The 16,186-nt window shown below is 66.0% G+C and overlaps 1 protein-coding gene across 6 annotated transcripts in view; it reads right to left on the bottom strand.

Annotated features, from left to right (window-relative positions):
* CHD6 (chromodomain helicase DNA binding protein 6) overlaps positions 1-16,186 on the bottom strand; it is a 170,489-nt gene that overhangs the window by 4,408 nt on the left and 149,895 nt on the right. For 4 of the 6 annotated variants that reach the window (XM_075900738.1, XM_075900736.1, XM_075900739.1 and 1 more), the window contains 8 exons: positions 15,677-15,885; positions 12,030-13,427; positions 11,215-11,363; positions 10,687-10,884; positions 9,818-10,252; positions 7,894-8,085; positions 5,909-6,028; positions 1,813-1,917 (listed from right to left, as the gene is read on the bottom strand). In XM_075900738.1, the coding sequence (XP_075756853.1) occupies positions 1,813-1,917; positions 5,909-6,028; positions 7,894-8,085; positions 9,818-10,252; positions 10,687-10,884; positions 11,215-11,363; positions 12,030-13,427; positions 15,677-15,885 (2,806 nt within the window). The remainder of the gene's footprint in view (positions 1-1,812; positions 1,918-5,908; positions 6,029-7,893; positions 8,086-9,817; positions 10,253-10,686; positions 10,885-11,214; positions 11,364-12,029; positions 13,428-15,676; positions 15,886-16,186) is intronic. The other 2 variants (XM_075900741.1, XM_075900740.1) reach the window with 2 other exon arrangements.

The raw sequence follows: 16,186 nt of genomic DNA, 5'->3' as shown, positions 1-16,186 counted from the left end.
ATGAGCACAGTGTGGGCACAAGGGGACCCCACACGCCCAGCCCAGCCCGAGGGGGCAGGGGCGACGCGCACTCTGGGCTGGGGCTGGCACTAGCCTGGCTCCTCCAGGGACTGGGACGGCGCGTCCCTCGTCCGACCGGGGGCAGCACAGCCCTTGGGAAGGGCCCAGCCCGGCAGGAGAGCCCCGCCCACCGCCACAGCCAGGAAAGGGGCCACCTGCAAATGGAGCAAGGTCCCAGCCGCAGCTGGGTCCCCAAGGGCAGCAGCCACATGCTGGGGACAGACCAGGGCGCGGGCGAGTCTGGAACGTGCCTCCTGCGCCCGAGGCAAGCGGGGGTCAGGAGCTGAGGCCACTTGCAAAGTCAGACCCATGTGGTCCCACTGCCTGCCCCCATCCAACCCCGGGCAGGAGCCATCCCCCCGCGCCGCTGCCAGCACCTCGCTTGGCCTCTCGCGCCGCCCCCGGCCTCACGGCTCTCTGGCCAGTAGCTCGTTAGCCCAGACTGTCCTCCCCCTCCCATTCCCCTTCCCTTGCCTCCTTCGCCCTTACCCCCTTCCCTCCTCCCCCTCCCCTCATCCCTCCTCCCCTTCTACCTCCTCCCCCTCCCCTTCCCTTCCCTTGCCTCCTTCGCCCTTACCCCCTTCCCTCCTCCCCCTCCCCTCATCCCTCCTCCCCTTCTACCTCCTCCCCCTCCCCTTCCCTTCCCTTGCCTCCTTCGCCCTTACCCCCTTCCCTCCTCCCCCTCCCCTCATCCCTCCTCCCCTTCTACCTCCTCCCCCTCCCCTTCCCTTCCCTTGCCTCCTTCGCCCTTACCCCCTTCTCTCCTCCCCCTCCCCTTCTACCTCCTCCCCCGCCCCTTCCTTTGCCTCCTTCGCCCTTCCCCCCTTCCCCCTCCCCCTCCCCTCATCCCTCCTTCCCGTCTACCTCCTCCCCCTCCCTTCCCTTGCCTCCTTCGCCCTTCCCCCCTTCCCCCTCCCCCTCCCCTCATCCCTCCTTCCCGTCTACCTCCTCCCCCTCCCTTCCCTTGCCTCCTTCGCCCTTCCCCCCTTCCCCCTCCCCTCATCCCTCCTTCCCTTCTACCTCCTCCCCCTCCCTTCCCTTGCCTCCTTCGCCCTTCCCCCCTTCCCCTCCCTTGCCTCCTTCGCCCTTACCCCCTTCCCCTCCCCTCATCCCTCCTTCCCTCCTCCCCCTCCCCTTCTACCTCCTTCCCCTCCCCTTCCCTTCCCTCCTCCCCCTCCCCTCATCCCTCCTTCCCTTCTACCTCCTCCCCCTCCCCTTCCCCCCGCCCCTTCCCTTGCCTCCTTCGCCCTTATCCCCTTCCCTCCTCCCCCTCCCCTCATCCCTCCCTCCCTTCTACCTCCTCCCCCTCCCTTCCCTTGCCTCCTTCGCCCTTATCCCCTTCCCTCCTCCCCCTCCCCTCATCCCTCCCTCCCTTCTACCTCCTCCCCCTCCCCTTCCCTTGCCTCCTTCGCCCTTCCCCCCTTCCCTCCTCCCCCTCCCCCTTCTACCTCCTCCCCCTCCCCTTCCCTTGCCTCCTTCGCCCTTACCCCCTTCCCTCCTCCCCCTCCCCTCATCCCTCCTTCCCTTCTACCTCCTCCCCCTCCCTTCCCCCCGCCCCTTCCCTTGCCTCCTTCGCCCTTCCCCCCCTTCCCTTCCTTCAGCTTTTCCAGCCACCTGCAGGGCGCCCAGCTCCGCCCTGGGCTGCCGCTGGCCCCCGGCAGAGCTGGTCCAGAAGATGCCCCCCCAGGCGACGGGGAGGGCGAGGAGAGGCCAGATGATGTGACACAGGTCGCCCCCAAAGCTCTAACTTACTGAAAGCTTAACAATGTCAGCCCAGTCTGCTGCGACTGCGAACTCCGAGTTTGCATCAAGCCACCTTGGCAACTCCTTCAATGCCGGAGCCATGGCGCCCCCCGACTACAAAACACAGCACAAGGACGCCGCCCCGTCAGTTATGCAGTCACCCAGGAACCCTCCCCCTCCCTCCCCACCAGGCAGCCTGGTGCCCGGTCCCACTCAGCTCCCCAGAAGGCAGGCGCTGGCTGAACGCTCAGCCGCAGACAGAGCCCAGGCCCCTCTGGCAGGGCCTTGCCAGGCGTGTCCTCCGGATTCGCCCCGCCTGGCGAGGAGGCAGTGCTGCTCAGTCGTGCGGGCAGGGCCCCGTCCCACGGCAAGTCGCTGAGGGGCTCTCCCGGGACAGTCACACCCCAGTAAGCGCTGGAGGCGGAGCAGGGTTTCGGGGGGCAGGCTGGCAGCTTGTGACCCCAGCGGAGAAGCCCTGGACAAGTGGGCGCAGGGCTGGCCTGACCCTGCATGGTCATGGCGCCAGGCTCACAGGCCCGTTCTGTCGCTGGCCAGCCACTTCCAACGCAGCAGTGGCCTGGATTTGTAAGTCACAAGGGTCTCCATGGCACTGATTCCAAAATGGAATTCGCTCGGGGAGAAGCCACAAGATCTGGCGGCCTGAGCCCTGCCCCGTCACACGGGTCGGCCGGCAGAGGCAAAGCCAGGAGCTCGACTCAGGCTCTGGGCTGTTTGGAGCCAGCGAGAGAACACGGGAACCCTGCCCGCGGCTGTTTGCAGCCGGTTCCTGCACATCTCACGCAGGGACAGAGCAAGGGCCTGGTGTGACGTAGTGGGGGGGAACTTGCTGGTTTCTATGGGTCTGTGGTAACCCCACGGGCTGCCGCCGGTATCACAGCCCAGAAGGACAAGGATGGGTCATTATGCAAAGAGGCCGACCAGCTAACCCCCATGGAGAGGAACAAAGGAAGGTGGATGCTGCCCTGGCTGGGGGGCAGGGCTGGAGGAGAGGTGGTTAGTTCCTGTCTGGAAAGCAGGGGAGAAGGAGCTGGGGAGGGGGCTGGGACTCCCCCTTCTCAAGGGGGGCACTGAGGCCTCTTAGCCCCAGTTCCTGTAACCTGGTGACATCTGTGCTGTGCTGTATCCTGGAGAAGCAATAAACTCCCCTGTTCTACCGGCTGGGGGAGTCTGTCCGTGCCATTCGGGGGTGCAGGAGACGGGGGACCCCAACGCGCCGACACACCTTGGCACCGCGCCCCAGGGCCCCGATCAGTAAAACGAGCCCCTGGAGCCAGCAGCAAGCACGCCTGCTCTGGCAGCTGCTCGGCTTTCCAGGCGCCTCGGTGGGTCACTGCCCTTTCTGGCCTGTTGCTCTTCGAGAGGGGCTGCTCGTCTCCATTCCCTGCTAGGCACTGCCAGTCGACTCTGGGGCCCCCAGAACCTGCCGACTCACCTTCGGGCAGGGGGGCAGGAGGCGGGTCACAGCCTGGGCATGGCAGGGGAGCGTGGGCCAGGCGAGACCTCGGTGCCCACGGGCTCTTCCCTTGTGCCACAGCCGTGCAAAGCTGGGCGGGCTCCCCAAGCCAGGCAGGGCTGGCCTCCAGCAGAGCCCTTCTCCCCTTCCACTGCTCTGAGGCAGAGGGCAGAGGAGCGGGGGAGGGCGTCCTGGGCGATGGGGGGCTGGCTGCCACCTCGCAGACGCTCCTGGCTCTCGTGGAGCAGGGCCCTGCAGCGCCTGGGCTGTCCCCTGTGGACTTGGCTGAGGGCCAGGTGGCACTGGGAGTCAGCAGGTTCTGTGCCACCTCACGTAGGCGAAGCGCCAAGCCGCCGCCGAGACTCACCCCGAGGCGTCCGCCGGCAGCGGGCTCCATGCGTCTCTGTCCCAGGGCCAGAGGCAACGGAGCCGCTTGGGCTGCACCTGACTGAGAGGCCTACCCCGGACCTCTCTCTGGGCTCTCTGTGCCAGGGCAGTGGCCCTGTGCTCAATTTTCTGTCCGCTCCCTTGGCATCGGTGAGGCAGAGGAATGCTGCAATTTGGCACCGGAGAAGCGTGCCGGAGCCAAGAGGCAGGCACCGGAAAACATGCCGGCACCAGGAGAAGGTACTGGAGAAGCGTGCCAGGAGGTGGGCACCGGAGAAGCATGCCGGTGCCAGGAGGCGGGCACCAGAGAAATGCACCAGGAGGCAGGCAGCAGAGAAGCGTGGCAGGAGGAGGGCACCCGAGAAGCGTGCTGGGGGGAGGGCACCGGAGAAGGGTGCCAGGAGGCAGGCACCAGGGAAGCATGCCGGGAGGCAGTACTGAAGGAGCGTGATGGGAGGCAGGCACCATTCCGCAAGGTGGGCACCGGAGAAGTGTGCCAAGAGATGGGCGGTGGAGAAGCGTGCTGGCACTGGGAGGTGGGTAGTGGAGAAGCGTGCCGGCGCCGGGAGAGGGGCACCAGAGAAGCGTGATGGGAGACGGGCACCGGAGAAGTGTGCGAAGAGACAGGTGGTGGAGAAGCGTGCCGGCGCCGGGAGGCGGGGACCGGAGAAGCGTGCCGGCGCCGGGAGGCGGGGACCGGAGAAGCGTGCCGGCGCCGGGAGGCGGGGACCAGAGAAGCGTGCCGGCGCCGGGAGGCGGGGACCAGAGAAGCGTGCCGGCGCCGGGAGGCGGGGACCAGAGAAGCGTGCCGGCGCCGGGAGGCGGGGACCGGAGAAGCGTGCCGGCGCCGGGAGGCGGGAACCGGAGAAGCGTGTCCGCGCCGGGAGGCGGGAACCGGAGAAGCGTGTCCGCGCCGGGAGATTTCCCTGATGGACACGGGGACACTTGGGGTATGTCTAGACTACACGGCCCTGTCGGCAGAGCCATGTAGATGAGTTTACTAGACATACGCTAATGAAGTGGCCATTTAAATAATCGCCGCTTCATTTAAATTAAAATGGCTGCCGCGCTGAGCCAATCAGCTGTTTGTCGGCTCCGCACACTAGTCTGGACGCTCCGTGGTCGACATCAAAGGCATTTGTCGACCGCCCCGGTAAACCTCATCCCACGAGGCATAACGGGGCGGTCGACAAATGCCTTTGATGTCGACCGCGGAGCGTCCAGACTAGCGCGCGGAGCCGACAAACAGCTGATTGGCTCAGCGCGGCAGCCATTTTAATTTAAATGAAGCGGCGATTATTTAAAAGGCCACTTCATTAGCGTATGTCTAGTAAACTCATCTACGTGGCTCGTCTAGACACACCCTTGCTGGGCGGCCGTTCCCACGTCGGGTGAGGTGTCAGCCTCCACGAGGAGGATTTTAACCAACTGTGTCTGTTCTTTTTGGGTCTTGGTTTGGGCCCGTCCCACAGCTGCCGTGGGCGTCACTGATGGGCCCTGGGGACGTTACATTTCAATTCGCTGGCTAACTGAACAGTCAATGCAATTTGAATTGTCTAGTCAATTGGTCGGGTGGGCGCCTCCGCCTCTGAAGTGCAGCTCCAAGCCTGGGGCTGTTGCACGTCGAAGGCGAAAGTGCCTGGGGCCAGCGGGGGCTCAGCAGTGCTCCGGCTGCACGCGGCGTTGCAAAGCGGCAGAGCCCGGGCGCCACGCCATGCTGCTGCTCTGAAGAGCCTCCTCCTCTACCAGTAGAGGCGCAAGGGGGGCGACTAGTCGACTCGTGCTCCGACTGTCTGATCAGCATTTGCAGGGCGGGGCTGACACGTGGTCGACTCACCGTACGCAGGCTCGCTGGTCACACCCTTCGCGATGCAGGTACCGCGCGGACACGCCAGGCTCGCTGGCTAAGCAGGGGCAGGAGCGTTGCAGTGACTGCCCCGCACAGAAGGAAGGGGGCGGGGTGAGGAGGTGGGTGGCAGGGCCTATCCACTACCCCAGAAGGTGCCACTCCAGGGGACCCCAGAGCCGCCCTGATGCACATCGCCCGGGCGAAACAGTCTTCCGGCACGTGCACACACCTGCACTGGACACGAGCAGCCCCTGCCAAGCCAGCCCCACAGTCCCGGCGCACGAGTGGCTCTGGGTGCGGTGTAGGTCCATGCTGCACTTTGGCTGCCTTTGCAAATGCGGGCGGGGCAGCCGGGTCTCTGCTCCCTGCTCCTGGGCCAGCCTGTCTTTGCTTACCCTGCGTCCTGTCCCCTTGTGGACCACGGGCACTCGCTCCTCCCCCGTGAGCGAGTGGACGTCCAGCTTGCTGGGGTCCTTGCAGCGCTGCCGCCTCTGCTTGGGCTTGTCTGCAAAACTCTAGAAGGCAAATCGGAGCATTAATGAGCCTGGGGGGACCGGCCATGCCCCGCTCTGCTCTGGGGACACGCGCAGCCCAGTCCTGACACAGCCGGGGCTAGCACAGCAGGTGCCCGGGTGGCCGTAGCGCCCAGGCCTGGCCTCAGCTGGGGCCTCTTGGCTTAGCCTTGGACAGCTTGGTGTCCAGGGACCCGTTAACGAGGGGTGCAGCAGAGGACCCTGAGCCAGGCTGGCAAGAGACGTGCCCTGGGCAGTGCCCCGGCCCGCAGAGCCCAGACTCGACTGTTCTGCTAGTTCCGACGTTCCCTCGTGCTGCTCCAGCCGCAGTGCGGCACACCCCGGGCCCGCGAGCGCTGTGCCCTGCGCGAAGCCCACGCAGCCGGAAGGAAGAGGGAACCGCGCAGAGAGGAGCTGACACTGTCTCTCTGCAGCAGTCGGAACCAGGGGCTTCTGCCAGCGCCAGGTCACCGCAGCCCCGGGCCCCCGAATCCCACTGGGCGCAGTCTGCTGCTTCTGGCTGCCTGGAAGGCGGCTGGGAAGCGGGAGGTGGCAGACCCCCTGCTCGGTGTCCCAGGAGCCACTGCTGCGGGCCCCGGAGAAGCTGGCCCTGTGGGCGCCCCAGGCTCCTCCGTTCTAAGCAGCTGGGCGTGTGAACGTGCCCATCTGTCCCGGAGCCACTCGCTGCTCCACGCCGTGGGCTGCGGCTCCAGGCCACAAGACCAGGCTTTGTGGAGAGCGTCAGTTTCTCTCGGCTTCCTTTGCAGGGTTCAGGCTGGGGCAAAACGTGAGCAGCCACCAGCAGGCGGGGACAGGCGTGGGTATGAGCCGTGGAGAACAGGTCCGGCCTATTCTGAACCCCCCCTCGCCTAGCTCCGACACAGATGCCCAAGCGGGAACGCCTGGCCAGGGGAGCCTGGGGGCTTCACGTTTCTTCTTCGTTTCCCGTTGAAAGGCAGGAAACGTTTGCTCCCCTCACGGCAAGGCCAATTCCCAGCCTCCCCGGCCAGAGGGGACCATGGGATCACTGGTCTGCAGCGACCTGCCAGGCAACCATTCCCGTCTGGATTAAAAAAAACCCTGGATGGAGGAGCCGCACAAGCCTTGGCAAATGGGTCTCTCTGTGAACTCATCCAGCGGCAACTGCCAGCCCCTGGCGCTCTCTGCTGGCACCTCCCTGCAGCCTGCGCTCAGCTCACTCCCCCCTTTGTGGCCCGTGGCGGGGGCACAGCCTCTCCTCCCTTCCTCATTCGTTGGGCTCTTTTCTGAACTTGTTGGCACCAGGGTCACCCCCCCGGGAGGGCAAAAGAACCTTGTTTCTCAGCGGCTACTGACACGGCGTCCGTGCTAGTGCAGAGACGCTAGCCGAGCTGGACCCAGGCTTGGCTTGGGACAGGCCCTCAGCTCCGGTCGCCTGGGGTCTGGCAGGGTCCAGGAGGGAGCGCGCCTGTCCTGGGAGCCGTCGGCTAATCTGGGCACAGTGCCCAGGGTCAGCGACACTCCACCCCTCAGGCCGTGCAGTGCGATTTGCCCTCAGGGGCTCTGTGGCTTAAGGCCTGTAAATTCCTCCTACTCCCACGTCCTGGAGGTGTCTCTGCGGCTCCCAGGGCTCATGCCAGCTGCCTCGGGGGTGCTCGATCTGCCAGTGACCCAGACGAGATGGGCGCTGCGGGCACAATGTCGGGGCACCTCGATTGACACGTCTGCCCATTGCGCACCCAGCGAGCCCCGCGGAGGAGCGAGCAGACTGCAGCGTCCGTGCTGTCCGCCAGGAATCGCAGCCTTGGGGACAGAGGCAGAGCCGTGCTGAAGGGAGGCGGCCCCGGCAGGGCCGGTCCTGACGCACTGAAGCCTGGAGGGTCACTTACCGTGCTGAAGGCAGGGACGTCGAGCGTGTAGTCCGACTGCTGGCTCAGCCAGTCCAGGAGACTCTTGTTTGGAGCAGCTTTCTCGGGCCGCATGCCGGGCGCGGGGGCCGTGTGCGGCGCGGAGGGAGCGGTGCCCGGCCTGTCTGGGAGCGGGCTGCTCCGGGCAGGCTGGGTCTGGTCCTCCTGAGCATCCTGGCGTGAAGGGAGAGGGGAGAGCCCGTCACCCCGCTAGTGCCCACCCCACTGGCACGCCCTGTGCACGAAGCAGGGGGGCGGGGCTCCCACCACCGCAGCCAGACGGGGGAACTCCCCCCCAATACTGCTCCACCAGGAGGCCTGGAGCGGGCTTGCTCCCCAGGCGGGGAGGATCCTTTCCTCAGCCAGCCGGTCACTGCTGTGCCCACGGGGGGTGCTGGCCCCAGTAGTGGTGCAAAGGGGCCGTGCGAGGTGTCCAAGAGAGGCTGACTGGCTGCGCTCTTCATGTGACTGTGATGTCTAGGGTGACATTACAGGCACGTTCTCTGCGTGATACCGAATGTGTCTCGGTGTGTGGCTGAGCGATGGGCGCAGCCGGGCCTATGGACGTGCTAACGAGCAAGGCTCCATGGAACAACAGCCAAGGACACACCTCGGGAATGGGGACTGACACCTAGGGGCTACCAGCAGGGGACACAGGGACAGGCCACAGGCCAGATGACCTGCTGCAGCCAAGAAGAGACGGGGAAGAATGTATTTAGATGCCACGTGGCAGCCTCCATCTTGGTCTTCAGATCGGCTCCTGACCCCAGATGCAGCCTCGCAGGGATCAACGAGCCGGAAGGACTGTGGCCCCATCCGGACATAGGATGTGCACCAAGGACTGTTAAGCCAGCAGCTGTAACATCTCTGCTAGAAGCTGCACCGAGAACTGGAGATTCGATGCACGGAACAGCCTCACTCTCAGGCTTTTTGTTCTTGTGGCAATAAACCTTTAGATGGTAGATTCTAAAGGACTGGCCCAGTGTGATTTGTGGGTAAGGTCCACACGGTAAATTGACCAGGGATCTGTGGCTGGTTTCTTGGGACCGGACAGAACCTGTTCGGGTAGGTGGGATTGGGCGCTAGGACCCCCCACCTGTGTATAGGCCCAGGGCCATCTGGGGCTGGGATATTGCTGAGGTGTCGGAGGGGTTTGGCTCGTGAGGTTTCTGGTGGGCCAGGCTGAAGCGCTCGGTGTGGCTGGTGTGTGGCCTATTTGGGAAGGTCTCCAGTCTGGGGCTGTGAGGAGCCCTGAGTTTGAGCAATTCGGCCTGAGCGGACGCCCTCGGCGGTCACACCGCCGCCTTCTCCTGAGCGCCAGAAAGAGCCTAGGGGCCCGAGGAGAGGGCAGGGGGGAGCCAGCGGCGCCGGGGCCCGTGGAGTCACCCTCCTCGGGAGCCGAGCTGTGAAGCGAGTTCAGGGGTGGCCAGTGACCCACAGAAGCAAACGGGCTGACTTAGTCCAACCCAAGGGCCTCCCGAGAGACCCCCAGGGCTGGGCTCAGATCACGCGAGAGACGCGTCAGCCTGGAAATCCATGAACCCAAATGAGGCCTGTTGGGGGAAGAGACAGGGAGGGCTACTGCCCTGCGAGGGAGCGAAGGGGAACAGGGCGCAGGGGACCTGGCCCCCGCAGGGCTGGCTGAGAGGGGCGATGGGGAAAGGCAGCCACCGTCTCCTGCATCCGGGCCCGAGCGGGACTGTCAGAGCAGCTCAGTCGAAGGCTGCGCCAAGGGAGCACATCCCGCTCTGCCCTCGGCGGCCGCCCGCGCAGCGAGTCTGCCAGGTCTCAGAGCGGCGGGGAGCCGGCGGCCAGGCTCTCCGGGAACACGCCCGGTCCAGGGGCTGAGGGGAGCCCTAACCCCCAGGCTGCAGCAGAGGAGCTATCGCGCGCACCATGGACCCACCTGCAGCCCGCTCTGAAGACTCCTCTCCTTCAAGAAGAGCAGGTCCATCCCTTCCACATTTTTCCTCCTGCCCCGTCGTCGCCTCATGGCAGCGTCGTCTCTGCGGAGGCTCCCGTTGACAATCTGCCCCGTGACGGGATGGATGAGCCCGGCCTGGAGGATGCCGGACAAGTCCATGCCCAGGGACCCCTGCAGGGAGTGCACCGTCCCCAGCTTGGGCAGCGAGAAAGGAGGGAGGGGCCCTGGGGACCCTTCGGAGACTCGGGCCAGGCTCCCCGCTGCGTCCCTCCAGCCGTTCAGCACGCCAGGCGGGCAGGGGTGCGATGCAGCCAACCGCTCGAGGCTCCTGGCCTTGGCGTCTCTCTCCGGCTCAAACTCGAAGGGCTGCCTGTGCTTCCGTTCCTCCTTGGCAAAGGCAGGAGCCAGGAAGCTTCCCTGTGTGCAGCAGGGCAGAGCCGTCACAGCTGGGCCCCCAGGGCGCGGGCCTCCCGACCCCAGAAACCAGCGCACACTAGCCCCGGGCGGCAAGGGGGCTGGGACGGGGGGCTCTGGAGACGGCGTGGAGCCCTCAGTCTCTCTGCTAAAGCCCCCTCCAACCCATGACCCTCGGCCCAGCACTCGAGAACGGTGTGACCAGAGGGGCGTCCTACAGAGCCACCCCGGCTGGCCGATCGGGGGGCTCCTCCCAGAGCAGCATGCCCCGGCACCAGCCGGACAGCACAGGAGCAGGGTCTGTGCTGGGACCCCGAGCCCTCGGGCCATGGGGAGAGGGGCTGAAGGAAGGCGAGCCGAGCGGCCTGGCGGGGGAATGTCAGCCCTGGGTTGGCAGCGCAGGGGCGCAGAGGGCAGAGGGGGTCTCCGCCCTGTACCTGGGCAGTGAGCGCGCTGTCGCTGAAGCTGGGGTGCGGGGTGCCGGACTCGGCAAAGCCGCTCCGAGGGCCTGCGCTGCTGGCTACGGCGGGGGCGGGCGGCAGGGCCTGTGCTTCTAGCTGCTGGCTGGAGGACGGCCACTTGCCCTTTAGCACGGCGTGGCAGATGCTGTCTATGCGGCTGATGATCACCCGGTCCTGCGAGCAGAAGCAGAGCTCAGGGGCGCGCCGGAATCCCCTCCCCCTGCCCACACGCCAGAGGCCCAGGGCCCGTGGGACCACAGCACAGCGAGTGTGGAGGGGAATCCGGCCCGGCAGAGGCCTGGGCTATGTCCATGCCCCACTGGGCCCTGCCCAGTCTCCCTGCGATACCCCCCAGCCTAGCCCAGCCAGGGGGCTGCTGTGCCCTCAGGCCCTGCCAGCCCACTGACCCGGGGCAGGGCCAGAGGCGGGTGGCAGGGGCTCGCACACAGGGTGCAAGACGGAGAAGCTGAGCCTGGCGGCCCTGAGAGCTGGTTCTGGAGCCACCTTGGGCCACTCCGAGAAGGAGTAGAGCGTCTTCTCCTGCAGCAGCTGGGCGATGGTGGGCGCCCGGGTGTCCTGCAGCTCCTCCGTCTCGCCAGGCAGGGCGCAGGGAGAGCTCTTGGCCTCCTCCTCCGAGTACTTCTCTGGGCAACCTAGGCAAGGCGAGAAAGAGCCGGCCCCCTGGTCACCTGGCTGGTGTCTCAGCCCCCACCAGACACCAGGAGGGGGGGTCGTCTCTTGTGCCAAAGCGACCCCGTTGGCTACGAGGGGGTAGGCGCCCGGGGCCCGGCAGGGCTTTGGGAGGGGAAGGTCTGGGCCCCGCGAGGCCGGCAGACGCCATTTCGGGACACCAGACGTACCCAGAAATAGCTCTTCCGCGTCTTCCACGCGCCCGTTGTTTCGAGAGATTGTGACCTAGCGGGCGCTACCCCGGCGTCCACGAGAGCAGGGGCTGTGGGAACGGCGCCTGATGGCAGTCGCCTGGCAATGAGCAACGCTAGTCACGCAGCACACGCCGCGGCGCTTCTCAGGCCAGGGGCCGCCAGACGCACCGTACGGACCTCGGGGAAGCAGGGCTTAGCCCGACCGAGCAACGAACCCACCAAAGGCCAGGCTAGCCACATGGGCAGGAGGATACAGCCTGGCCCAGTCTGAGCACCCCGGCCCGGGTGGGGCTCGGCGGGCGGTGCCCGGCTCCGGGAGGGACCTGCGCAGTCCCCCGGGCGGTCTGCTTCTCCTCGCGCCCCAACAAGCACAGGGCCACGGCTCCCACCCACGAGGCCGGGCAGCTTGCCAGCTGGACCCGCTCCCGGCCGTACCATGGCTCTGGCTGGGGCCCTCTTTCTCTTCCTCCTCTTTGTTCTCATCCACGTCGTCTTCCTGCTGCAGCAGCGTGTGCCCTTCCAGGTGCCAGGCCGAGCCGCCAGCTTCCCAGCACCCCACTGCCCGGCTGGCGGGCCCAGCCTTTGGGCTGGGCGCTGGGGGAAGACTCTTGGGACAGTCTGGCGAGTGCTCTGCAGTGCTCTCCTCCCCACCCCCTGCCTCCTGTCCAGAGAGCTCTGCCTCACCATTCACCCCCAGGAGGGCGGGAAGGCCAGACCCAGAGGCCTCCCCTGGCAGCACGCCAGCGCCGGGGTCCCCACCAGTCCTGGCCTCCGGGGTGCCCCTCGATCCTTCCGCAGCGTCTGCTGCCAGCTCCGAGCTCTCCTCCTCCTCCTCCTCCTCGCTGTGGCTGGGCGCCGACAGCTCCTCCAAGCCTTTCTTGTGCAGCAGGCCGATGAAGCGCTGCTCTGGCGGGATCTTCAGCCCCAAGCCGCGGAGACTGGGCCCGTACAGGCCGAGGCTGATCACCCCCTCTGCACTGGGGAGCGCAGGCGACCTGGGCCCGGGGCTGGCCTGCTCCGAGGCATCCCCAGTCTCGGCCGGGACCCTCCCGGAGGGCTGGCTGGCTGGGGCCGAGGGCCAAGGCTCCCCACCTCCACTGGGACTGTCCAGCTGGTCACAGCTCACGTGCAAGGTCTCTAGGAAGGAGGCCTCGCGGATGGCCTCAGCCTCGTCCCCGTCCAGTTTGCCCTCAGCGAGTCTGGCCACGCGGCTGGGGCTGTTGTGGGCGAGGGAGCCGTGCTCGCTGGGGCAGGCCTTGTCCTCGCACAGCATGCCCAGCAGAGAGTCCGGCAGGGAGCTGTCCTCGCAGGTCAGGGACATGATGTCCCGCACCGTGGACAGGAACGTGTCGCAGCTCGTGTCCTGCGGGCTGCCCTCCGCCCGGGACAGGGCGTCCTCCAGCCCTTCCAGCTTGGCCTGGCTCTCGGCGCCGCTCTCCAGGGACTCCAGCGCGCCGCAGGGAGGGGAGCCGTAGAGTTTGGAGTTCACCTGGTGGAGGCAGCACAGGTTCTCGGGAGGGGGCCCGGCTCGCTTGTGCTGCGCGTAGTTCCGATAGGCGTCCAGGAAGGACAGCTCGGGGTCGTTCATGATGTAGTAGTCGGTGCGGTTCAGCCCGTGCTTGGCTGTGCCGAGCAGCAGGTCCCGGTCATGCTTGCCACACTCCCACCAGACAGGGAGGTACAGGCTGGGCCTGCACAGCTTCAGCCGCTCCTGGAGCTGCGGGGACTCGAGCACCTGCTCCCGGACCTTCCGCAGCAGTTCAATGCGGTACAGTGTCCGCGCGGCGCGCTCCTCCGTGATGGGCTCCACGTGGATGCTGGGGTCGGGCGGGCCTGCAGCGGGGAGAGAGGCAGAAATCAGGCAGGGCGTGCACTGGGGCTGCGCCTTGGCCGAGGTTCACGGGGGCAGCAGCCGCCTGGGAAACCTACCCTGCCTGCAGTAAGATGAAGGCCTGAAACAAAAGGCCGTGTCAACGGGCAGCATGTGGCTAGCACAAAGCAAAGCGGAGCTGGGAGCGAGGGGCAGGCGCAGAACGCTCACTGCTAACAGGCCAGGGGCAGACCAGCCTTGGCACCGGGCAGAAGTGCAGAGCACGTGGGACCAGCAGCTCATTACAGAACAGCCGGGTCCCCCCCCCCAGGTACCGACCCAGGTCCAGGAAAGGGTCTAAACTGACAGCATGATGGATAAAGAGGAGCTACTCCAGTGGTTCCCAACCGTTCGTGGCTGCCGGGCGTCTGGGGGCCGGGCCTCTCATGCACTGGGCATCCGGGGGCGGGGCCAGCCCAGATGTTTCGGCGGGCGCACATAAATGCCCCGGCGGGGGCCATGGCACTGCGGACACTGCGTTGGGGACCACTGATCTAATCAAACCACGAGGTGCTGCAGCGTCAGACGGTGGTAACCGGACACGTCAGCAGTGTACCTGTGCACACAGTAGTGTCTTGGGGTGACAGTCTGTGTCCAGCCGGGGGGCAGGGGGAGTTTCCCGCCGGCTGTGCTGAGGCCGCAGTTGTAAGTACGTGTGTAGTGATGCGGCAGAGCCTACTAAGAGCTTTCATCGCACTTCACTTCAAAACCTGGCCAGGCCCCTTCGACCCGTCTCTCATTTGTGGTCTTTGGGGGGCTCCCCAGGTCTGCGGTGGTTGCTGGGCCCACGCCAGTGAGCACACCCGCAAGCAGCCCGGGCGCGGCGGCAGTAACCTCCCTGACTGCCGTGGCACCGGGCGGCGTGGTCTCTGCTGCACACTGCCCCAGGGAGAAGCAGCATGGTGGGGCTGGTGGGGCTGTCTAGCCTGGGTCTCCAGGTCAAGAGTCATCTGGAGGGGATGCGAGCTCCTGATTCGTGGGGACTGACTCTGGAGTCACATCAGGAAGCTGGCCAGGGCTGGCTTTCTGTTTCCTCTCTAGCCAGCCCCTTGGCCCACCGCCGCGACGGCAGCCAGGCACTGGGGGCAGCTCAGCACCCTCCCACCAACGCCAGCCGGCAAGCTGCACCCAGCGGGCTCTTGGCAGCACCGTGGGAGGTCCGTGGCCTCCGATGCACCATCAGGGCTTCCGAAATGTGCGATTCCCTTTGCGCAGGGATCCCGCCAAGCCCGGCATCACGGAAATGCAGGGACCACGACAATCCCTCCCCTAGATCAGCTTCGACAGGGGCTGTCTAACGGGGCATTAAAACCTCCGGGGCCAGGGTCCTGCGGAGACTGGGCACGGCCTTGCTCTGCACCAGCCTGTAGCGGACAACAGCCATGCTCAGTTTGGAGGGCGTCTGTCCGGAGCTGCTGGAGGCTCCTGGTGCAACTCAGGGCTGGTTTCATTCTAGCTTCCTTTTCCAGAGCGGCCAGCGAGGGCTGGCAAAGTGCCAGGGACTCCCTGGCCACGGTGAGCCACAGTGAAAGCCGAGTGTGCAAGCTCCGCCCAGCCGATCAGGAAGGGAAAGTCTCTAGCCAGAGCCTCTGGCACGGGGAAGATCAGGTGGGAAGGGTCACACAACAGGCAGCCAATCAGCAGAGACGGGCAGGTCGCTAGAACTGCAGTCACCTCCCTTTCCTTGCCCCAGACAGGACGTCAGCTCCAGCCCTTCCCAGGCCATCCCTGAGCCAAGGGGCCTCCCCAGTGGGGACCGACAGAGCCGTCCAGTCCCCAATTAGCAAAAGCATCCAGGTTAACGGCACAGACCACACGCACCCCTCTCCCCCGGCCAGTAACTGGCCAGCAGCCCGGCTCCGTCTGGGTCCGGGACCTGCCCCGCTGCGGCTCCACATTTCAAGGGCATGGAGCCTGGCGGGCAGGCAGCCCGGCTCATGCCGGATTCGGGAGCTCAGACCCCCCTGTATCAGAGGCAGCGCAGGACAAGCAGCCGGTCCACGAGGGGAGCTGGTTTTGAAACTGGATGGCAGCAGCAGCACGGAGTGGCAGGGGGTTCCTCGGGAGTGGGGCCGGGGTGCACTGGCTGCCGGCCCCGCCCCTGGGGATTCTAGAATAGTCGACTAACCAATAGGAATTCATGAGGTTACTTGACTATTCAATTAACCGATATTTACCGTCCCTACTGCCCACCACTGTCCCTTCCACTCACCATCCTCTTTCCAGAGGGGGAGGCGGCAGACGGTCCTGCACATGGCTACGAAGCTGTAGAAGTATTTCTCCAGGCTCTCGTCCGTCTTTTTCTCCAGGCGGGAAATGGCTCGGAACTGGGACCAGTCAAAGGCCTTCTTCTCCTGGTCGTAGATGACCCCAAAGGAGGAGACAGTGCGGTAGAAATCTGCCTGCTCCCTTCTCGTCCATCTGCGGGGCAGGGAGAGAGGCGCACGGCCGTGAGATGTGCGTATAGCCTTGTGCTTTGCATTGCCTGGTGCTGGAGAGAGGCACTCGCTGGGCCCCACCAGGCCCCATACACTCCCCCTGACCCCAGTTCTAGGAACAGCCTGGGGCCAGCCAGCTGTCCTGGCAGAGACGCGAGTAAGGGCCCCGCCTGGCACCATTCTTGGCCAACAAGAACCACCCTGCCCCAGTGATGTGGAGCAGCCAGCCCCAGGCCCGAAGCCGACCGCCTGCAGCTGTCAGCGACACACGGCCGGTGAGGAGC

Source organism: Pelodiscus sinensis, chromosome 18 (genome assembly GCF_049634645.1).
Source record: "Pelodiscus sinensis isolate JC-2024 chromosome 18, ASM4963464v1, whole genome shotgun sequence".
Lineage (NCBI taxonomy): Eukaryota > Metazoa > Chordata > Testudines > Trionychidae > Pelodiscus > Pelodiscus sinensis.
The sequence above is the reverse complement of the archived record's forward strand: the minus strand, read 5'-3'. Positions and strand labels throughout refer to the sequence as shown.